At 36.1% G+C, this 21,234-nt stretch overlaps 7 protein-coding genes and 1 long non-coding RNA gene across 15 annotated transcripts in view; 3 read left to right on the forward strand and 5 right to left on the reverse strand.

The window, feature by feature from the left end:
• LOC126759164 (frizzled-3) overlaps positions 1-21,234 on the reverse strand; it is a 485,412-nt gene that overhangs the window by 349,711 nt on the left and 114,467 nt on the right. The gene's annotated exons all lie outside the window — the stretch shown is intronic.
• Positions 487-5,665, reverse strand: LOC126759174 (lipoamide acyltransferase component of branched-chain alpha-keto acid dehydrogenase complex, mitochondrial). The gene is made up of 6 exons (XM_050473852.1): positions 5,457-5,665; positions 2,331-2,446; positions 1,696-2,272; positions 1,236-1,634; positions 1,107-1,178; positions 487-1,032 (listed from the first exon to the last, which is right to left on the reverse strand). The coding sequence occupies exons 1-6, from the start codon at positions 5,535-5,537 to the stop codon at positions 871-873; spliced, it is 1,407 nt and encodes a 468-aa protein (XP_050329809.1). The 5' UTR covers positions 5,538-5,665; the 3' UTR covers positions 487-870.
• Positions 5,959-6,824, forward strand: LOC126759190 (translation machinery-associated protein 16 homolog). The gene is made up of 3 exons (XM_050473878.1): positions 5,959-6,044; positions 6,106-6,478; positions 6,553-6,824. The coding sequence occupies exons 1-3, from the start codon at positions 6,042-6,044 to the stop codon at positions 6,768-6,770; spliced, it is 594 nt and encodes a 197-aa protein (XP_050329835.1). The 5' UTR covers positions 5,959-6,041; the 3' UTR covers positions 6,771-6,824.
• LOC126759192 (dynein axonemal light chain 1) lies at positions 6,823-7,570 on the reverse strand. The gene is made up of 2 exons (XM_050473882.1): positions 7,217-7,570; positions 6,823-7,147 (listed from the first exon to the last, which is right to left on the reverse strand). The coding sequence occupies exons 1-2, from the start codon at positions 7,478-7,480 to the stop codon at positions 6,857-6,859; spliced, it is 555 nt and encodes a 184-aa protein (XP_050329839.1). The 5' UTR covers positions 7,481-7,570; the 3' UTR covers positions 6,823-6,856.
• Positions 8,164-8,835, forward strand: LOC126759200 (cytochrome c oxidase copper chaperone). 2 transcript variants are annotated; one of them, XM_050473897.1, is made up of 3 exons: positions 8,164-8,256; positions 8,313-8,450; positions 8,511-8,835. In XM_050473897.1, exons 2-3 carry the CDS (start codon positions 8,314-8,316, stop codon positions 8,593-8,595), a joined length of 222 nt encoding a protein of 73 aa, XP_050329854.1. In that variant the 5' UTR covers positions 8,164-8,256; position 8,313; the 3' UTR covers positions 8,596-8,835. The 2 variants fall into 2 exon arrangements, with proteins under 2 accessions (XP_050329854.1, XP_050329853.1); XM_050473896.1 differs by having other exon boundaries at positions 8,211-8,450.
• On the reverse strand, positions 8,820-10,568 carry LOC126759191 (microsomal glutathione S-transferase 1). Of its 2 annotated transcripts, XM_050473880.1 has the most exons (4): positions 9,868-10,568; positions 9,476-9,511; positions 9,210-9,289; positions 8,820-9,143 (listed from the first exon to the last, which is right to left on the reverse strand). In XM_050473880.1, exons 1-4 carry the CDS (start codon positions 10,063-10,065, stop codon positions 8,891-8,893), a joined length of 567 nt encoding a protein of 188 aa, XP_050329837.1. In that variant the 5' UTR covers positions 10,066-10,568; the 3' UTR covers positions 8,820-8,890. The 2 variants fall into 2 exon arrangements, with proteins under 2 accessions (XP_050329837.1, XP_050329838.1); XM_050473881.1 differs by lacking the exon at positions 9,476-9,511 and having other exon boundaries at positions 9,868-10,564.
• Positions 11,092-12,284, reverse strand: LOC126759189 (uncharacterized). Of its 3 annotated transcripts, none has more exons than XM_050473877.1 (4): positions 12,103-12,284; positions 11,887-12,023; positions 11,673-11,835; positions 11,092-11,611 (listed from the first exon to the last, which is right to left on the reverse strand). In XM_050473877.1, the coding sequence occupies exons 2-4, from the start codon at positions 12,014-12,016 to the stop codon at positions 11,239-11,241; spliced, it is 666 nt and encodes a 221-aa protein (XP_050329834.1). In that variant the 5' UTR covers positions 12,017-12,023; positions 12,103-12,284; the 3' UTR covers positions 11,092-11,238. The 3 variants fall into 3 exon arrangements, with proteins under 3 accessions (XP_050329834.1, XP_050329833.1, XP_050329832.1); XM_050473876.1 differs by having other exon boundaries at positions 12,108-12,283; XM_050473875.1 differs by having other exon boundaries at positions 11,887-12,284.
• Positions 14,513-15,415, forward strand: LOC126759203 (uncharacterized). The gene is made up of 2 exons (XR_007666978.1): positions 14,513-15,086; positions 15,194-15,415. It is a non-coding gene; the product is annotated as an uncharacterized LOC126759203 (long non-coding RNA).

The following is a 21,234-nucleotide window of genomic DNA, read 5'->3' on the forward strand; positions in this document are numbered from 1 at the left end:
TCTGTAATTACAGCAAAATTTTTTATAACGATTTTTCTCGGCTGGTCACATCCTACCTGTTATAGCATTTCTAAATTGGAAAAGCTTCTCCTTCAAATATACAAAGTTGGCTTAAGATACCCGATTTAGAATTTATATATCTTGAGCAGGTCCTTATTGTAACTGAACTAAGTGAATAAGTACATGAAGGATATCCTCAAGATGAACTAGCTCCCTATAGAAACGTTCCAACTTCAGTTGTTATGTAAATTTGGTGAAGATTACTTCAGTTGTAAGGCTTTTGTTGTTATTTTAATGAAAACCTTGGCCCTGTTTGGAGAAAGCCCAACATTGACTGTCACCGAAGTCACTTAATGGTGATCGAGGAAACTGCCTGTTTCGACAGAATCGGACCAAAGGGAAAGAGGTGTTAGGTCCTAGCCCACAGCTTATCAAGTTTTTGAAATGAGGCATTGTGAAGATTTTAATTAAAGCTTTGTGTTAATTGCTTTCTGTGAAAATTTAAATACACTTTATTAAATATTTTACATATATACATATGTACATAGTTATTTATAATACAATTATAATCAATAATTAACTTTACGCACAAACCAGTTTCATATAAAATATATTCAAACACTATTCAGAACGCCCAAAGAATGTATCTTTGAATTTTGAGTGTAAAACTCATTTAAATGCACTTTATATGGTACAAAATTGGGCGATAAAAAATTAAAAAACAAAAAAACGTATTTTGTAAATAAATGCAGCAAACAGCCTTTCGTTTTGGAATTGCACTTCCACAACTTTTCAAGAAGTTCTAAGAATGGTCAAAAAGTTCTGAAACTCGTACAGAAATTCTTAACCTCGGCCCAAAGTTCATAAAACTTAGTTAAGCAAAAACAATGCAGGGTTCTCCAGATATTGTTTCCACATATTTGAAAACTGAGCCATTGTGACGCCATCAATAAGACGATGATCTGCACACCAACTGACATTCATTATATGAGCTTTAACGATCTCGTCATTTTCATTAAAACGCGGCACAGCCTTTATGAAAAAGAGAATTTAATTATCGAATGCGCTTATTAAATTGAAGACTTTTATTTAATTTGTTATTTCACCTTTGTCCGTCCCATAGCGCCGATGGCCACTTGTGGTGCCATTATACAGGGATGAGTATAAGTACCACCGACCTTAAAAAATTTTATTATTTTTATATTAAATTACTTATACCACTATTTTATGCTCACCACACCAATGTTGGAAAGTGAGAATGTGCCATCAGCAAAGTCTCTTGGGGTTAATGCACCTTTGCGTCCCTTTTCGATCAGTTCGTTCAAATCCTTCGCAATATCCAATATATTCTTGGCCTCACAGTTCTTAATATTTGGCACTACCAAGCCCTGGGGCGTGTCTATGGCGACACTGATGTTGTGCGCAGCTTTGTATATCACTGTTTCCTTCTCAATATCGAGTGAACTATTCAAAATGGAATACTTGGTAAGTGCAATAGACGCAGCTTTGATACAGAAGGGCATGAATGTGAGCTTTGGAATGCCACGTTCATTTGCGACTGTCTTCAATTGGTCACGGAAATCAATGAGCTTGGTCATATCGATCTCATCGCTATAGGCAAAATGTGGGATTTTCTGAAATTTTATGCTTGGATAAGCGACTTATATCCGGTGCTGTTTCAATTAAAACACATACCAAAGATTCAGACATGGACTTCATCATCGCCTTGCGTACACCTTTCAGTGGTTCAATGCGATCGGCAGCAGCTGCTGCAGACTTTGGAGTTTCTTTTAGTGCACTGGACAATTCTGATTTGGCAGCAATTGTCGGATGTGGTATATTAGTGCCAGCAGGTACTTGCCCGAGATATTCAAGTACATCACCTTTAAGTACACGTCCCAATTTTCCTGTAGCCGGCACTTTGGAGAGATCTACTTTATTTTCCATAGCCAAACGACGCACTGCCGGCGTTGCAAGGGTTATATTGCGCGCTACATCCTGATCGCTAGCAACTTTTGCGTTATTTGATTGCGGGCTTGAGTTGGATTCCGTTTCTGAATCTGAGTCAGACTCCGAGTCAGAATTGTCAGCGTCATCTTCTTCAACATCAAAATCCAAAAGCGGTTTGCCGACCAAAGCAATATCATCAACTGGATGATGAATTTTCGCTATTTTGCCATCGTAACGACTAGTGATGGTAACGGACGCTTTATCCGATTGTACTTCGCAGAGGTCATCGAACTGCTCCACGGTGTCACCGACCTTCACAAACCTGCACGTAATTTATATTGTAAGTATTAAAGAAAATAATGAATTATGAATTTAGTTACCATTCCTTTACAGTAACCTCACGTATGCCCTCTCCGATGTCACTAAGTTTAAATGACAGTATTTTTTCCATGCATGGCGTCAGATACAAACAGCGAATTTGAGTTGCACTGTCGGGCTTTTCAAAAATAACAAATTTATTATTTATTAAACAATGTAATAACAAAGGTTTAATTTTTGGTGGGCTGGGACGTTGCTAATTAAATTATGTGTAAGTATATTTAAATTTTAATATTTTTAGATGATAGAAAAAAAACGACGCACAGTTTGCTATCCATTTTTCCAATATTCTTAACTTTTTCGCACATCCTTTTCGCATTACAATCAATTATTGCTTTTAATTTCACTCTATTATCTTTGAACGTAGTTAATAATAAGCGAATTTTTTCGTTCAATTTATATTGATTTTCAAAAAATACCAAAATTTCTATTAATAATTTCTCTTATTCATTTTTATTTCACTTTTTTTAAATAAATAATCAAATTTCACAATCAGCTGTCTAAATGCACAAATCTGCTGCCGTCTGTCACCAGAAAATTTCAATGCGCATTAACGTTGCTTAATGCGTATTAATTTTGCTCGTCTGTCAGGGCTATTACGGTTTTTGAAATATTTGCATTCAAAGTTCAAAAATCAATTACTTGTATTTATTAGGCTGTGTTTCTTTGATTTATAATGAATTTTACAAACATACATATATGTATATTTTTAACTTTTATATAGACTAACACTTCACTAATTAGTTTCGTATTAAATAATGCAAAACTAATTTTAATTCGATATTTCACTTTGGATAATTGGCTCAATACAAAAAGCTCCGCCAGGATCGGAAAGGATCTCTCCGAGCTTTCGATACCAAACGAGGTTTCAGACAAGGCGACTCCCTATCGTGCGACTTCTTTATTTTGCTGCTTGAGAAAATAATTCGAGCTGCAGAACTTAATCGAGCAGGTACAATCTTCTATAAGAATGTACAGCTGCTGTCGTATGATGATAATATTGATATTGATATTGAAAGCAAAGCAAATGAATCTGGCAGTGAACGAGGGCAAGAGGAAATATCTCCTGTCATTAAACAAACAGTCGTTGCACTCGCAACTAGGCTCCCACGTCACTGTTGACACCCTTAACTTCAAAGTTGTAGATAATTGCGTCTATCTTGGAACATTAACAGCAACAACAATGTCAGCCCCGAAATCCAAGGCAGAATAACTCTTGCCAACAGGTGCTACTTTGGACTGAATAGGCAATTGAGAAGTAAAATCCTCTATCGACGAACAAAAACCAAACTCTACAAGTCACTCAATATTCCCGTCCTGCTATATGGTACAGTGGCATAGACGATGACAACATTATGAGTCGACATTACCGTTCCGAAAGATTTATGCTTTGCGCGTTTATGATATGACGACATTGACAAGCTCAGCCGAGCGGCTGCGCTCTAGGACATGTCCCACGTATGGACGAAAACACTCCAGCTCTGAAAGATTCGACGCAATACCCGCAGGGGAGAAGCAGAGGATGAGGAAAACTTCCATTCCGTTGGAAAGACCAGGTGGAGACGTACCTGTCTTCGCTTGCAATTTCCATTTGGGCCGCGTTGCGAAAAGAAGAAACGACTGGCACGCTGTTGTTAATTCGGCTATAATCGCGTAAGTGGAGTCTACCCCAATAAGGAAGAAGAATGGCTCAGATCTTCTGAATTGTGTTATACGTAAAGATCGTGAGTGAGATAATGGTGGAGGCCTAGCTTACTGCACACTGCCGTGCAATATCGTCTTATCGATAGCGACATCGACCGCAGGGACCTTGAATGTCAGGGTAAAGCTATCCGGCCAGGCGATGTCGAGCTCGAAACATTTAATTACAGTTACATATTGCCATTCAAAAATCACACAAATACAGGTGCACTACTTAATGGTGAAAACTGTTTGACATTCCTGCCTGTCAAATGATCGTAGGGGGATGGAGCTGGCCAAACAGATAGACGATTCGATATTCTCCACAATGAATGACGAAGCCACCACCAGAATGATGAGTACCTGTAATAGCTCGCCCGATATTATCATTACTGGTGGTGATCTGATAAATATAATAACCTGGCGACTTATTCTACCTCTCGCATCAGACCATCTGCCCATAATTATCTCGATCGAGAAACCTCCCGACTTTATTTCTATGGACAACCGTATCCTCGTTACCTGTAATAAAGCTAACTGGGTCGGCTTCACAGAATTTACCGAGGGCACTTTCACCGCGGACGTAATCGTCGGCGAACGTCAATTCCGCAAGGTGATCGCAGCTGCTACCGCTTCATCCTTAGCAACCTGTTTTAGCTGATGAGCGCGACACCTTACGCCATGCAGATCCCTATGATCCCCCATAAAAGACTTCAATTTGGGTAAGAAATCACCTCTGCAGTCAACTGTTTGAAGCGGAACCGCCTTCTAAGAGCATCAAGTGGTCCTTCCTCAACTACGTCGACGACATAAGACAATACGCCGACCAGACTTCGGACGCAACTAACTTCAGACATGCACTGACCGCCATTCACAGTGGAGCATAAACAACTTCACCGAGTCCCTCTCAGTGAATGGCGTACTTAGAGTCAAACTACTACTCATAGCAGACGACGAACTGTGTAGCTTCGTTCTGGAAACAGTAGCCTGTTGTTGTTGTTGTTGTTGTTGTAGCGGCAGAATTCTGCCGAGTTGACAGGCCTTGGCCGGATAAAAATCCGGGCCCGTTCCGGTTACGTAGACCCGATAAAAATCCAAACTTATCCTAACTGGAACTGTTTAGAAAAAAATTCTACGAGAAAAAGTAGAAATCTTTCTTGCTGAAAACAAGAAAGCTGATGTTTTGAATAAGGTCCAAAGAAAAATGGTGCAAATGTCAAATTTTTAAACGATCTGTGTTAATATGTACATACATCTGTACACGTGCGTGTAGGTACGTATGTAGGAAATATACAATTCTGAGTTATGTAATAATATAGCCAATTTAAAAATTTTAATCTTAACGATTGTAGACCACAATTGCGAACTTTAAATGCACTTGTTCAGAGGAAAATAGTGTTTAGCATTAATTAAAATTTATTTTCACAGCGTTTTTTATTCATACGTACTTTTCGACAAACACTAAACCTATGCGGCAAGCAATTCTTGAGGATTGCCGCGCTACGATTTCTCAAGAATATGGAAGACATGTTTAAAAAAATCAACAAATTGTAAAGCACCCACAATTTACATTCACTTAAAATTAGTAGTCTTGAGAAAAACCTGCACGACAGAACACGAAAATAAAAACAACTGCACGGATATCTCTGACAACTGCTTGACAAGTTTTTATCAATATATGCCAAATTTGTTTGTTACTTTTCCCAATGCGCGAACTGTCAAATGTGTTTTCAAGATCTTTGATCCTCAATTCTGTTACATTTTGTTTTGCAAAGGTTTTATGAATAGTGTGCACAAGTGATTTTACAGAAATTTTATTGAAACTAATAATAAGATATTATGGCTTTTAATACAGGTTTGATTATATCTCAAAAAGAATACATATCATGCAAAACGTCGGGTAAAAACTATATAATAAAATATTCTATTACAATGATTATTCTATTACAGTTGACGAAATGACACATCTGTCCCTAAACACAAATAAAAGGTATTTATTAAAAACGTAAATATCCGCACGTGTGACTGAAAAAATGGTAATTAATTTGTATTGTTTGTAATAATTTTAATAAAACTACAATAATAATATCTTTGTAGACTAACCTACGAAAAGAACTAGAAAAATGTAAACATCCAAATAGTCGGAAAACAAAAGCTTTAGGCAAGAAAGCAAGACGCCAGAATAACAAACACAAAGCGCGTATGGGTCATGCGATTAAAAGTAACATAATGGGCGAGAAATTAAGTTGGTTTTTGGGACAAATCGATGAAAACCGGACGGAGCCACTAACACCACAGGAATTTGAAGACCTCATAGCTTTATACCTCAAGCGTTTTGATGAAGAACTTGAACAGATTGCGCTTAAACAATCAATCAGCAAGAACCGCTCTAAACAGCATGCAGCTCGGGAGGATGTTATCAAAATTACTTTGGAAAGGGAGCGAAACGAGTACCAAAGTGGAGGCATGGGTAATTTCACAAAACTACATACATATATAAATTGTTATTCGTAATACACACATTTTTTGTTTTCTCTGCCGTAGAGCTGCTAAACCTCTGCGATCCTGTGAAATTTAAATCGCTAATGGATTGGGATGGTAGTGCGCTCAATGTTCAACATTTGAAGCTAGATCTTGTTTCACATAAAATGTTGCAGCGTCTGAAAAGCACAAACACTATAAATAGCAATGACCATAATACTGCTAATGAAACAGCTCTTGCAGGGAGCATATCTAATACGGAAGCCATGGAATTGGCTTAAATAAATGTATTATACTAAAATGTATATTTTCTTTTATAAAAATATTGCAGTTTACAGGTTTGTATACATTATTTAGTTTGTGTCAATTAATCGCCTCTAATAACCGGTTCACCATCGAGTTTTTTTAGTAGCGGTAAACGACGTATGGCTTCATTTTTAAAAACCAGTTCATCCATATTCTCGTTGATTATATTGCCAAGAAAGGAAATTTCCTCCAGTTTCGGCGCCAATGCCATACGATTGAATTCAATCCAATCTTTAATAAGATTGTGTGATACATAAAACACGCGCAATGCTTTCATGGATTCAATTGGTTTAATTTTCTCAATAATATTGTAACTGACCCATAACTCTTCCAATGTTTCTCCAAGTGCCTCCTTTCAATATTAGAAGAACATGTCTCATAAGATTTGCTGTATTGAATATAGTTCGGACTCATAACTTACAATGCCATTGATACTTTTCAAATTGTTCCTTGCCAACGAAAGAATACGGAGATTTTTAAGCTGATTGATACCCGTTATTTTTTCAATCATATTGGAAGACAGGCTGAGTTTCCTGCAGTTAACAAGCGTATTAAGTGTGCTATCCATTTTTTCAATTGGTGGAAATTGAAACTGTAAACCAATGTCTGTGACTGTAATGGGATCCTTGCCATTTTTTTCTTCCCAAATGCGTAGTGCATCCTTGATCGTAGTCGGTTTGGCCATTGAGTCAATACAAGTTTTATTTTATATTTTCAAATATTTAATTTCTAATAATTTTCAATGACAATTTTAAAATTTTGTGCCAAAATTATAATTTGGGGATACTAGTTTTAAAAAAATTTTGGTTTACCAGTATTTTCATTGACTGGTAAAACTGAGGGCGTATAAGTATAAATCTTACATTAAATATCTAACAATTGAAAGATCTTGGGTTGAAGCCTCTCCATATATACCTTAATTATTTGATTCTGCTAAATTGAAGACAAGTTTATGGAAAAAATTTCCTATGGATCTTGTGTTAATTTAAAAATTATGAAATGGCATGGAAAATAAATATATAAATTCTTCTTGGAAAGATTAATAGCTCAATAAATTATAACAAATTATGTTATATATAATGTGAAATCCGCCAAAGTATGTTTTCCAACATTAGTTAGTAAACAAAAAGTCAAATAGTATTGGGTTCTAACATTTATTCCAACTGATCTCGCTTTACAATTGTTATTTCTTTCTAATAATGAAATAGATCTTCTGCAATCAACTATAATGTTTCCTATATTGATTTCTTTACTTATTTCCAGAAATTATGTGAACATATTTGATCAAGGGTATATCATTTGAATTTTAAACAAAAATGAAAATGGTACAAGCATACCCTAATATGTTCAGCAATTTGCGACATCTGCGGGAAACTCTGCATTGTTGCATGGAAAAAAGTTCTAGTTCACAGAAAAATATAATATTCTGAAATATTTTAAGTAGCTGGTGAAATATTCTGAGTGAGCTTCTACAATAAATATAGCATTTTCAAGTCAAGTTCTATTAATATTAACAGAATGGGAAACGCACCAGTCAAAGAAGTGGCGCAGGCAGCTGCTGTAAAGGTCGTTGGAACAACAGAGCAGCCGGCTGAGAAACCTAAGCTCAAGCCATGCTGTGCTTGTCCAGAAACCAAGAAAGTTCGCGATGCATGGTTAGTTAAATATTTTATCGCCATGAACGTTATTTAACAATGCATTTATTATTTTTTTAGCATTGTTGAGCGGGGCGAGGAGAATTGCACTGATTTGATAGAAGCGCATAAACAATGTATGCGAGCTCAAGGATTCAATATATAAGCAAAACAGCCAAGCTTTTCATTCGTTTAAATACAACATGTAGTTAATGATTTATCTTTGGCTGTCTGAATGAGTATCCTGGTATTGTCGGCAAAAGTTTACTTGAGTTAGGTGATTATCGCTATTAAAATACTTTCTATTTGTTACTAGTCTTGTTGCGTAATCTGTAAAAATAATATAAGGAAATTGCCACTATGAGTGCGAATTTAATTAATTAAATAACGTAAAGAGAGCAACATAGTTTTTATTTTGTAAAATCTCTGTCAAACTAAATCAAAAGTAAACACATCATATATTAGATATATGCCAATACATCCAATGCCACAGCACAGGCCATATATATTGTGATCACAAATGCCACTCCAAAGGCAATAATGCGCGACGGTTGAGGTACAGGATAGAACGCATATACTAATGTGTGCAATATGCGCGCAATGGCCGCAACACGGAAGAGTATGCAGGCAACTGTGGGATTAGGATTTGTGCAAATATATAGCAATGCCATCGTGAAGTAGGGTAGAATATTCTCCATGTCATTGCGATGTGCGCTGTCGAACAGAGTAAAGAAAGTTATAAATGTGAGATGTTTGGTACGAAATAGTAATATTGCTTACCGACGCACACGCTCCACGTGTGGATCATTATATTGTACTTCAATATCCTTGAAAAATAAGTCTTCTTGATTAGGGAATACCTAAAACGATAATTAAACGAAGCTAGATAAATATTTGTTTGCAAAAGCTGACTTCCAATACTATTGCCAATTAAGCCTGAATTTTGTGGTATGGTTTCCAATCCATGTTGTGCATGCATACATATGTACATAACCAGCGAAATGAGTTTGCTTTATTTACAGGGGAATTTAAATGAATGATTTTACCTTCCTCAGACAGCTTTGAGGAAATAAACCCAGAATCTGTAAAAATTATGTCGGATAATATAATGAATGAATTTTTATGCTAAAATTTGATTTATGCATACATGAATTTACAGTGTTTGCAAAATTCCCTGGATTATTTTTATAGTGGTTTTAAATAAATTCTGATTTAATGGATTGAACACACAATTAATTTTAATATTCTTCGCGTTTTGCGACTTAACATTTTATAAATGTAGTTAACACAACAGGTTTAAAGCCGGGCAAAGTTCAGTAGATTTTTTCAAACGTAAATTTAATTTTTTTTAGTATAAATGTACAAAACCAAAACAAGGGTTATGAGCACAACAACAATAGCACTTTTTTTGCCAGCAAACAATTTGGAACTTGCATACCTTATTGCGGAATCGTTGCAGCGCTGTTAGCAATGACATCAGCAACATTTTGATAACCAGCACACTGGCCCAAAAAAGAAAGCAGCAGAAGACAGGATTATCAAGCGTTAAATAGTTTTTTGTGAACTTCTCATTCATGACTGCACTAGGATTTGGCGCATTAAATGTTGCTAATGGTGGCGCTGCACTTGTAGCCATTTTCAATAGTCTTGCTCTGTATACAAAATTTTAGTTATAAATAGTAGATCTGCCGTCTAGATAACTGCAAAGCTTCGCTATAACTTCACGAATGGTTTGTTTACGCTAAGTCGTGTAGTCTCAGAACGTAGATTGACCGTACGCGTACATACATATTTACATACGTAGAACTCGTTTACCTTGGAAAAAATTATAGACTGCAAAGTTATCTTCTTAATTTCTACCAAATATGCTTATATACATACATATAGTATATTTATGAGTGAAGAATTTAAAACTGGTTGTGCTGTGATGCATGCAAAAAGCAGACCCATTTATATAACTTAAAAACAAATATTTTAGTTATACTAACGTCCATACGTAGATATAATTATATAACCCTATATCTTATTCTATCGATTCTAACTTGTTTTTCTTGGAACTTTAAAGTGGAGAATGAGTGTGGAACTGAAAACTAAAAATATGCATCATTTCAAGAAATTATTTTAATAATATTACCATATGTACATATGTATGTATGTAAAGAAAAAATTTGTGTTTAAATTAGTTCTTATATTTTAAACTTTCAGTCATCCTATATCATATATTACAACAATGAAACTTAAAATAAAAAGCTGAAGCTATAATACCCTTTACAAATACAAAAAATTCAATACAAGAACTTGATTTTGATTGGTTAATTCGTATGAACAATTTTTGCAGATTGTATCATTTTCTCGGGCAATAGTTCGTGGCAAATTTTGTGAAGATGCATACATATGTATGTATGTACAATATTATCAAATTAAAATGCATTTTCTAAAAGACAAAGACAATTTTAATGGTTCATACAAATATGTACATACATATGTGTACATATGTATGTGCTCTAGTAAGGTCCAATATTGGTGGTTTCGACGAATTACATCTCCTTGGGGGAAGTCAAAAAGAACATGTGTAAAATTTTAGATCGATATCTCATGCACCGAGAGACTATGTAGTTCGCGAATATACAGACAGACGGACAAGGCTAAATCGACTCAGCTGTCATGTTGATCATTTTTATATATTTGTAAACGGTCTTCGACGTTTATTTTTTTTTGTCATAAACTTCATGGCAAACTAAATATAATCTTTTCAGGGCATAAAAAGTTAAAAAACGCTTAAATCTACTATTACAGTTAAAATGAAATTTTAAGAATTATGTACATGGTTTAATATTTCCATTTTCAACCTATCCTGCATTTCCTCCGTTTTCTTTTGCAGAAGCTCGTCCAACATGGCTAAAAACGCCTTATTTTTGGACTCCTTCTGCGTGGAGAACACCGTTTCCAGTGTCTCATAAAAACGCGTAAGTCTTTCGAATGCCTCGTTGTTCGTATGTTGTTCCTCGTCAAGCCGTTGACGTTTCGACACATCTTTCGGCTTTGGTGTATCTCTGCAGGTTTGGCTATCATTTGGCGCACTTTCTTCCTGCAGTAATTCTACAAACTCAAAATTGTTCTGCGTTGTTGCAGGCGAATCACTGCAGCTGTGCTGGTCATCGCTGCCAAATTGCGTTTTAGATCTAAAAAAATAAATTTCTAGTAACAAATTCAAGTTGAATTAGAAAGGTATTTGAAACTTACTTTCTGGGGTTAACATGTTTTGTTAAGAAACCCATTAATTTGAGATAACACCACTCTTTCTTTTCCTCTGCTTCGCCCTCCTCCTCCGACTTCGATTTTTGCGCCACTATCTCGCGCACAAATCTATCGCGTAACGACTTCCAGCGCTGCTTGCATTGTTCCACTATTGAAGAAAACAATTTAATTGCATGTAAACAAAATAATAAATACTAACCAGAGGCTCCCGTTGAAATCGCCACTGTCTTCCATTGTCGCTCCTTCAACAACAAATTTCGAAATAAAGGTGAGCTTCTGTCGTACAAGCATGGGTGTAACCTGACGGCCTTAATTAACTTCCTTTCCATGTTTTATCTATATTCATATATATATAATATGAAAAACTGTTGTGTTTAATACTTATTGTTAGTGTATTTCATTTAAAAGTAAATACTTAACAATTAAAGTAGCAATAGCTGTTTCCCCAAGATTCTTCTTCGCTTTGCTTTGCTTCGCTTGAAATCTTTTTATGTGCACAAAAGCCAACATCGAAATCATCTGTCAAAGTAAAAGTCACAAACAAAGTTAATGCAAACTTTTTTGTTAGCCATATTTTGCGGCGAAGCAAAGCAAAGGCGAAGAAAAACGTTGTAAAACTGTCATTATAACAACTTTGACAAACAGCTGTCACCATTTTTACTTATGGCTGATTTACACAGAACTTTCCTTGCTTTGCTTGACAGTGAATACTTTGAACTCGAAGAGAAGCAAAAATAGGGTAAGTGAAAAGTAACTCTGCTAATTAATATTTGGAATTTTGATATTTGCATCTTAACATATTCGGCGAACTCAATTCACATAGGATCAAATAGAAATGTAATATATGTACATATGTATAGAAAAAATATATAATAACAAGTAAGAAAAGATAAGTTCGGGTGTAACTTACCAATTTATACTTGTGCAATTTACAAAGATCCCAGGCGGCTGAATACTTTTCTGCTAGAAAAACAAATATTATGCTTTGTATACCACATACATACTTATGTACATAATTATATCTAATATTATGCGTGCGATTCAATTTTAGCACTACGACATATCATTACTCGTATAAGTTGCTTTCTGAGTTTCATTAAGACAACTCACATATGGACCAACATAAGCGGTATAAAGTCAAACGGCAGTTCGAAAGTATTTATATTTGATATATGGAGGCTAGGGGCAGAATTGTTTAGATTTTACCCATTTCTGGCACCAATGCATTCTATTAACTTAAAAAGATCCTCCGCGCGGGAGTCGTGCCAAGCTGCCATGTTATTTTTGTTCAGTATTATCATAGATAACGTATTATTTGGCATTTCATCATGCAAACACGCCTGGACAACGTCAAGAGCTACCATTTCATACAGAAAAAACAACGATTTCATGTGGCTTTGGGTAGTTGGAATCATTATGGTTCATATTTCTTCAAAAATGATGACGGTGAGAATGTAACCGTCAATGGCGACCGTTATCGCGCCATGATAACCGACTATTTGATGCCTGAAATTGAAGCTCGTGTTCTCGGCTACATTTGGTTTCAACAAGAAACCTACATCAATCAATGCATTTATTGAGAGAACACTTCGGTGGGCAGATAATTTCATGTGTTGGGCCGGTCGATTGGCCAACAAGATCGTGTGGTATCACACCATTCGACTTTTTTCTGTGCGGATATATAAAGTCTAAAGTCTATGAGGACAATCGCGCTTCAATTCAGGCCTTGGAGCAAAACATCACGCATGTTATTGGCCAGTTAGCAGTGGAAATCCTGAAACGAATCATCGAAAATTGTAGTCAACGAATGGACCAACTGAGACGTAGCTGGGAGTAACATTTAAAAGAGATAATCTTCCAAAAATAATTGCTAAAGAATGTTCTTTCGATTGATAATAAGCATTCCCCATTAAATTTGAAGTTTCTATGTCTTTTCTTTAAAAAAGTAGTGATCCTCGAAATGGATCATCCTTTAGAATACAGTCAAGTGTTGGTTTTTATCCCCAAAAATCTGGTTAGATTTTATATAAATCTCCAAGCATTAGTGACGGTCACCGCCAAGGAGCTTCGATTAGAACAGACATTTCTTTTAATTTTTTTTTTCAAATTTCTCTCGGTTCAAGTCGAGGCCTTATTTAATGACACTACACCTAACCCCATAAATCAAATTGTAAATATTTACTTGTAATTAGTTTATTCATGTGATCTTAATACAGTAATAATCCGGACATGGCCAATCCGGATTCCACTGTAATCCTGACAGGGCTAAAAACTCAAAATTTCTATTATGTCTCTTGTAATCCGGACCGACATTCTCTAATCCGGATCACATGTTTATTATTCACTACATTCGCTTTTATGCTTTATTGGTTTAAGTTTTTTTTTGTTTTTTTGGAACATGTGTATTATTTGTTATAATAAACAAACAGAAATTTATAAATATTTTTTTATAATACATAGTTCTGATATGTCTTTGGTAATCCGGATTTCCTTATATTCCGGATAGGGACCGGTTTTAATTGATCCGGATTAGCGGCCCTCTACTGTAATGTCAATAAAAAGTTTACTATTTCTCATTAGGTCCAGTCTTGCGGTTTCGTACACGCAGTTCATATCAATATCCACAAACTAACCCGCTTCTCACATACATATGTATATAATAAAGTACATAGGTTCTTTAATTTTTTATACCTAAATAAAAAGGTTATATATATACATACATACATATATGTAAGTAACTAAAATTAATCATAAAAACAGAACTCAGCTATCTCCACAACATTTTTGTCCAATTTTTTTTCAATATAAGTTATACTCTTTAGTAGTTTCTCTTTAAATAGCCATTCTCTTTAGATTTCACTCATATGTTAGGCTCTTCCGTTCATCCACTCTTAAATATATTTGTTTTCCTAATAAATTCGTCATGAAATGGTTGGACGGCTGGCAAATAACATAAAAACACACCGTGGACTTTGATCTCTCTACGTGTAGCTCCGCATATTCGTCGAATAAAGCGAATACCTCTATACATATAGCCAGACTTAAAAGCAAAAACACAATACCACATACCGACACACAGCATATAATGAAATAAGCAAGCAAAAGATACAAATATACTTACTAATTCGCATGACCATAAAAACTTACAAATTGTTATTTATTTCGAATGTAAGTGTGTATGTACATACATAAGTATATTGCCGGCGAGAACACCCTTTTAGGAATTTGGCTGGCGACTTTTTTTGTGAAATGAGACGAGTATGCTCACCAGAGACACCAGACACATTTATAAATGCTTGAAAACAACTTTTCCTAAACAGTAAGTGATCCAGAAAGTTGAAAGCCGAGCTTCTCATTATACTAGAAGCAGAGCTCGGAAAACATTTACCAGATGCATCGGTATGAAACGTTTTTTTGTGAAAAAGAAATGCTAATACAAAGTATTGACCAATGCTTTTTGCACATTTTGACCACTTTTCTACCATATAAATGTTCGTCTTTTGCAGCAAACCTATCAGACACCGAATTTTTGGCTTCTGCGTAGGAATCAAAGTGCTGCTCAGCCAAAGCGTGTCGACCGTATCGATGAAAACATATTGTAGGGTGAGGATCCAGAGTAGAATTTTGGGGAGGGGGAACTACACATATAATTTTGCACTTGATTTGAGAAAATGAGAAATGTGTAACTGTAGACTATAATTTTATTTTTAATATATTTATGTATGTATATTTCAATCTTTTATTACAGCATAAAATCAATACGGTGTTTGCTCATTGTACTAAATATTTCTATTACTTCTTCTGGTTCTGCGGAAATAATGTATAACTGTTAACTTCCCGGATTGCTTCGGGTCCTCTCTAGGACTAGGAACTTATTAGGTTTTAGACTTAGTCTCCTATGAGAAATCAAAATTTTAAGCTGGACTTAAGTTAGGTTTCTTTCGTTTCGGTAAATATGACGTCACAACGAACATGTAACAACTTTCAAAGTGAGATCCCAGACAGCCAGAAATAACATAAGCCTGTCTAATAACTAATATCAGCCGCAGTATTATGGAAGAGATACATTTAGATGGTTTAAAAATTAAAGTAAAACAAAATTTAAAATTTCGTGTTGACGCAAATAAAATTAATACAAGAAATAATAAGAATTTAATTGTATTTCTTTAAAACTTTGTTGTAATATATTCATATAATATTCAAATATGTACATATGTTAGGTGGAGGATGGAGTCATGTCTAGAAGTTCACGCAACATGATCGCCATTCACTTGGGGTTGGTGGTTTTACATATGGCGCAAGACAGCCAGGTGGTCCTAGAATCTTCTAAAGTGAGAAGGCGAAGCATCCCCTACAGGTTGCGCGCTGGGTTTGGGACCCGCCACGTAAAAAACTCTACCAATGGAAAACATTCGGAAGAGAAACCCCCTTTTGATGGCTACTTGGAACTGAGTAGGCAATTGAAAAGATACCTCTCTCGACAAACCAAACTCCATAAGTCGCTCATAATTCCCGTTCTGCTATATGGTGCATCAGCTTGGACGATGACATCAACTGATGAGTCGACGCTGAGAGTTTTCGAGAGAAAAGTTCTACGAAAGATTTATGGTTCTTCGCGCATTGGCCACGGCTAATATCGCATGCGATGGAACAATGAGCTGTACGAGATATACGACGACATTGGGCGCAAATCAGCGATATGTTAAAAGACAGCGGCTACGCTGGCTAGGTCATGTTGTCCGGATGGACGAAAACACTCCAGCTCTGAAAGTATTCGATAGTACCGAAGCAGAGGATGAGAAAGTCTCCTCCCACTCCGTTGGAAGGACCAAGTGGAGATGGACCTGGCTACGCTTGGAATATCCAATTGGCGCCACGTAGCGAAAAGGAGAAACGACTGGCGCGCTGTTGTTAACTCGGCTATAATCGCGTAAGCGGTGTCTACGCCAACTAAGAAGAAGAAGAACATACATACATATGTCAGGTTAGGTTAGATGGCTGATCTAAAAAGATCGCACGTGGACTAGTATATGTAGTCTTTTGTGAAGCCATAGAAAAGAAGAACTCTTGTGTTTGAACTTGTATTAAAAGCTTTTGATAGGCTAGTCTTACTCAGGGAAAAGACATCACTAGATCTCTTGCGATCGATCTTGGGCCAAAAGGATTTTCGACAGGGCATGTACCAATGGTCGCTCAGCGCGCTGGCCAGCTCCCGCGAAGTCCAGCTATCTAATAGTAAAACGTAAGAGGGTACGGGAGTACCGCTCCCATTTTACCGATACCAGTTCTAGGGTGTCTTTCCTTGCTAGCTCATCAGCTTTACAATTTCCTGCGATTCCGCTGTGGCCTGGCACCCATACCAGTCTTATCACAAAGACACTCAATGCTATTGACAGCGAGGTTAGGCACTCCTTAAAACCCTGAACGCACTCTTAATGAGTTCAAGCCTAGTTTCACCGCTCAGCTATCTGAGCGAATAGTCACTTTTTTCCAGCATTGCAATTGGTTTAAAGTCTTGCTTCAATTAATCCATAACATATAAATTTCTTTAACCAGACCAATTTTAATAGAGACCTAGGCTTGTAGCCTAAATTGGAACATTAAATAAGAAGAATTATCATATGTGATGGCCGAGCAACCCTGGTAACACTCTCCAGGCTACTTTGCAATTAGAAGAGATTACTGTCTGATATTCAAAAGGCGTTATTAAAACATATTTTTTTAAAACTGAAGATGGAAACTGCGTTATTTTTAGTTGTGAGTGGCACAAGAAAATTATTGGTGATTCTATGGTTCCTCACGTCAATGTCAATCGACTAAGAACTACAACTTTTTCAGATGAACTTTTTGTGGTCGAATCGTATTACGAAATACATATGTACATACTTATGTATGTAGGTCTGAGCTGATACGTCAAGTCAATGGTCTATGTTGAGAAACGATGACGTGATAACCAAGCAGTTCGAAACCAATATTCTGCATTTAATTAGTGACATAAGGTCGACGGAAAAAGTTTTCAAAATCATACTGTTGATAGTTCCAAAATTCTGTGAAATTGCTATAAGTCAATAAAATATGGGATTCAATTAAAAGAGTTAAAAGGTTATACACCTCAACAAAACACCCTTTACTTACATATTGTAATGTCTTCATGCACATTCTATAAATACGTACAACATTCTAAATACATATCGACTATGTATGTATGTAGTATCAGCAGTGTATTTTCAAGAAATCAAGCACAATCAACCCTTGACTTAACGGTGCAAAGTCCACACAATATCTATATTTTTATTTATTTAATATTAGTTCTGATTCGCTGTGAAAATACCAGGCTTCAACGATAATTTCAACAAAATTATGACCGCAGTGGAAAAACAAGTCGAGCGAGTAACTTTGATATGAATAAATAATAAAAAAAATATTAAAAAAATCACTGTCGGGACTGCCTGATAAGCGCTCATTCGTTTATCAACATTAACTAGAAATATGAGTACATACATATGTATGTATGTACATACTTATGTATAAATGTCTCATATTTATATGCCTCAATTTGTATATGGGTTTGCCGTTAATATGAAAGCGCCGATAATGGAAATTATATTGCATTATAAATATACTAAATACATATACATATGTATGTACATATGTATATACATGCTATGTACAACTCAGTGTATGCTGCTACATAAGCCATTAAGATTAAAAATTGAAATGCTCTTGTTTCCAACTGTTGCGATAACGGCGTTTAGTCAGCTTCAAATCTTATTGAAGGAATTTTTAATTTCTTTCAGCATAATTTGATTATAATTTTTTGTTTTACTAAAGAAATGTAGTAAGTACGTATACTTGTACATATGGACATATACAATATGTACTATATATATGTATGTATGTATGTATGTATGTATATAGAAAAACATATTTTCTTATAAAAAAAAGTATCGTTATTCACATCTCAATACCCTCTACAATGAAAAGCATTGAATCTTCCACCAAGATTCTGTTCCAGCATAAAAGGCAAAAACCACCCAGCAGACCAAAGACCCAAAGAGACCTGTTTACGATATTATTTTTGAAAAAAATCAGCCTTTTCGAGACGAATCGAGCAAGAACGCGTTTCGTACTCAAAATATCCACCAAAATCATTTAAACGGACTCGCAAGAGATGTCGAGCTCTCTTTCCATTTCTCTAACACTTACCTGACATACCTGTTTTTCAAGTACCATGCCCTCACTTGGTTGGACACCCTTGAACCCTTGGTTCACAGGGTTGTGTTTTTGATAAAACTGAATCGCCTGTTCCAACATTCGCAACGATTCCGCACAAGAAAATTTGCTTAAAAATACCAAATTTGAGACACATTTTCTGTTCAATATTTTTATCCATTGATAAAGAGAAAAAGTTAAGCTTGTTAGAGCCTAAAACCAAAATCCGAACAATAAAAATTTGTATAGCTTAATATTTCAAGTTCAATTTCTATCTAACTTAGAGAATATAGTTAAGCTTCTACTTGAACTTCTCTTGTTTAGAGTGAAGAGAAATATAATACGAGGGAAAGAGGAAATATCTCCTGTCATCAAACAAACAATCATTGCACTCGCGACTTGGCGCTCACGTCACTGTTGGCAGTCATAAATTTGAAGTCGTAGATAATTTCGTCTATCTAACAATGTCGGCCTGGTAATCGAACGCAGAATAACTCTTGCCAACAGGTGCTACTTTGGTTTGGACTGAGTAGGCAATTGAGAAGTAAAGTGCTCTCTCGACGAAAAAAACAAAACTCTATAAGTCACTCATTATTGCCGACCTGCTATATGGTGCAGAGGCATGGACGATGTCAACATCTGATGAGTCGACGTTACGAGTTTTCGAGAGAAAGGTTCTGCGAAAGATTTATGGTCCTCTGCGCGTTGGCCACGGCGAATATCGCATTCGATAGTACGATGAGCTGTATGAGATATACTTGTACGACGACATTGACATCGTTCAGTGAATTAAAAGACAGCGGCTATGCTGGCTAGCTCATGTTGCTCGAATGGACGAAAACACTCCAGCTCTGAAAGTATTCGACGCAGTACCCGTCGGGGGAAGCAGAGGAAGACCTCCACTCCGTTGAAAGATCAGGTGGAGAAAGACCTGGCTTCGCTTGGTATCTCCAATTGGCGCCACGAAGGGAAAAGAAAAAACGACGCTGTTGTTAACTCGGCTAAAATCGTGTAAGCTGTGTATACGTCAATAAAGAAGAGAAGCTCCAATAAAACATCTTAGAACTTTTGTCATTAGTATTGCGTAAACAAAGTAGACCAAGCCACTAAAAGATTGAAAGTTCCTCCCTTTCTTTGCAAAATCTGCAATCCTCTTAAGTCTCGGTTAAGGTTAAATCGTAAATTTTTGAAGAGTAAACAGCCTCAAAGAGAGGTTAATTCACGACAGTCGGCTCTACGTAACCGGAACGAACCCGTTTTTTAACCAGTCAAGGACTATCAATACGGCAGAATTCGGCCGCTACAACAACAACAACAGAAGTTAATTCATAAAGTCAATATATTATTTTTTTTACCGAATTGATTACTCCAAAACTTATGATCGCTATTGCTACATCAGCACACTCGGTTTAAGGATCCCACCAAACAAAAACACTTAAACGATGATACTGATGTCTATGAAACAGTTATAAAACGATTACCCAACGTGGTTGATTGTGAATTAAGTCCTGTTTTAGGCCATTTTTTTTTTAATACCCGCGAAGAGTTTTGACTTCGTTTTTAACTTTATCTAACGAATGCATTCATTCATTCCTTGATATTCCCAGGAAGAGTGAAATTCGTTACCTTCTTGGTTTCCGGCTTAATTAATATTAACAAACCTGAGGTCTGAAAGTCGATAGTGAGGATATCTTGCAGTGAGGATCTCTTGAAAAATTGCTGTCTTTTCGACTACGAGTTTTGGCAGGCTCTGTCTGATGTCTGCAGAAATCGTTGGAAATTCATCACACTGAAATGGCTGCTAAATGAATCAACAAAACTGGGATTCGAAAAATCGATCCTCTTGCTATTAAAAGCTAGTTCCAAGCCTATGTCTTTTCTTCCCGCAACAGGAACCACATCTCATACTTCAATTATCAAAATACCGTTTTATCAGAAAGCTCATACCGATTTTCGTATACGATACTTTCAGTAGGAAAGGCAAATATTTCCCAAATATAAAGCACTTAATGAACCGCCCTTTTAAAAAGTTGCTGTCGATAAATTGTGGGCTGCCGGATAGATAACATTAAAGTAAACTGAAATTTATTTAGTTAAATATGTAAACTGTATTACAAGATGTGGGCAAAGGTTCTTGCAAGTAAGCGTACTCTGCCAGACATATTCGCTTGAGTGCCCGAGTTTATTTATAAGCTTGCTCGCTTTCGATAAGACTTCCTCCAGTTGCAAGTGCGAAGCGGCAACACTGATAGTGCAGTCCCTTATTTTAATCGTTGCAATGTCTTGAAACTTTCCATTTTTCCTCATGCAATTGCTTTCGCAGATTTCTTATTAT

Source organism: Bactrocera neohumeralis, chromosome 5 (assembly GCF_024586455.1).
Source record: "Bactrocera neohumeralis isolate Rockhampton chromosome 5, APGP_CSIRO_Bneo_wtdbg2-racon-allhic-juicebox.fasta_v2, whole genome shotgun sequence".
Taxonomy (NCBI): domain Eukaryota; kingdom Metazoa; phylum Arthropoda; class Insecta; order Diptera; family Tephritidae; genus Bactrocera; species Bactrocera neohumeralis.

Excerpts from the sequence above, each read along its gene's own strand:
- LOC126759174 (XM_050473852.1), bottom strand. The coding sequence starts at position 5,537 with ATGTCTTCCATATTCTTGAGAAATCGTAGCGCGGCAATCCTCAAGAAT. Across the intron at positions 2,447-5,456 it reads GGTTTAGTGTTTGTCGAAAA|CCCGACAGTGCAACTCAAAT; the intron begins GTACGTATGAAT and ends ATTTTTGAAAAG. Across the intron at positions 1,179-1,235 it reads CACTTTCCAACATTGGTGTG|GTCGGTGGTACTTATACTCA; the intron begins GTGAGCATAAAA and ends AAATTTTTTAAG.
- LOC126759190 (XM_050473878.1), top strand. Across the intron at positions 6,479-6,552 it reads GTACCAAAGTGGAGGCATGG|AGCTGCTAAACCTCTGCGAT; the intron begins GTAATTTCACAA and ends TCTCTGCCGTAG.
- LOC126759192 (XM_050473882.1), bottom strand. The coding sequence starts at position 7,480 with ATGGCCAAACCGACTACGATCAAGGATGCACTACGCATTTGGGAAGAA. Across the intron at positions 7,148-7,216 it reads TGAAAAGTATCAATGGCATT|GAGGCACTTGGAGAAACATT; the intron begins GTAAGTTATGAG and ends TAATATTGAAAG.
- LOC126759200 (XM_050473897.1), top strand. The coding sequence starts at position 8,314 with ATGGGAAACGCACCAGTCAAAGAAGTGGCGCAGGCAGCTGCTGTAAAG. Across the intron at positions 8,451-8,510 it reads AAGAAAGTTCGCGATGCATG|CATTGTTGAGCGGGGCGAGG; the intron begins GTTAGTTAAATA and ends TTATTTTTTTAG.
- LOC126759191 (XM_050473880.1), bottom strand. The coding sequence starts at position 10,065 with ATGGCTACAAGTGCAGCGCCACCATTAGCAACATTTAATGCGCCAAAT. Across the intron at positions 9,512-9,867 it reads TGCAACGATTCCGCAATAAG|ATTCTGGGTTTATTTCCTCA; the intron begins GTATGCAAGTTC and ends TAATTTTTACAG. Across the intron at positions 9,144-9,209 it reads CACGTGGAGCGTGTGCGTCG|CGCACATCGCAATGACATGG; the intron begins GTAAGCAATATT and ends TCTGTTCGACAG.
- LOC126759189 (XM_050473877.1), bottom strand. The coding sequence starts at position 12,016 with ATGGAAAGGAAGTTAATTAAGGCCGTCAGGTTACACCCATGCTTGTAC. Across the intron at positions 11,836-11,886 it reads GATTTCAACGGGAGCCTCTG|TGGAACAATGCAAGCAGCGC; the intron begins GTTAGTATTTAT and ends TTTCTTCAATAG. Across the intron at positions 11,612-11,672 it reads AAACATGTTAACCCCAGAAA|ATCTAAAACGCAATTTGGCA; the intron begins GTAAGTTTCAAA and ends TTATTTTTTTAG.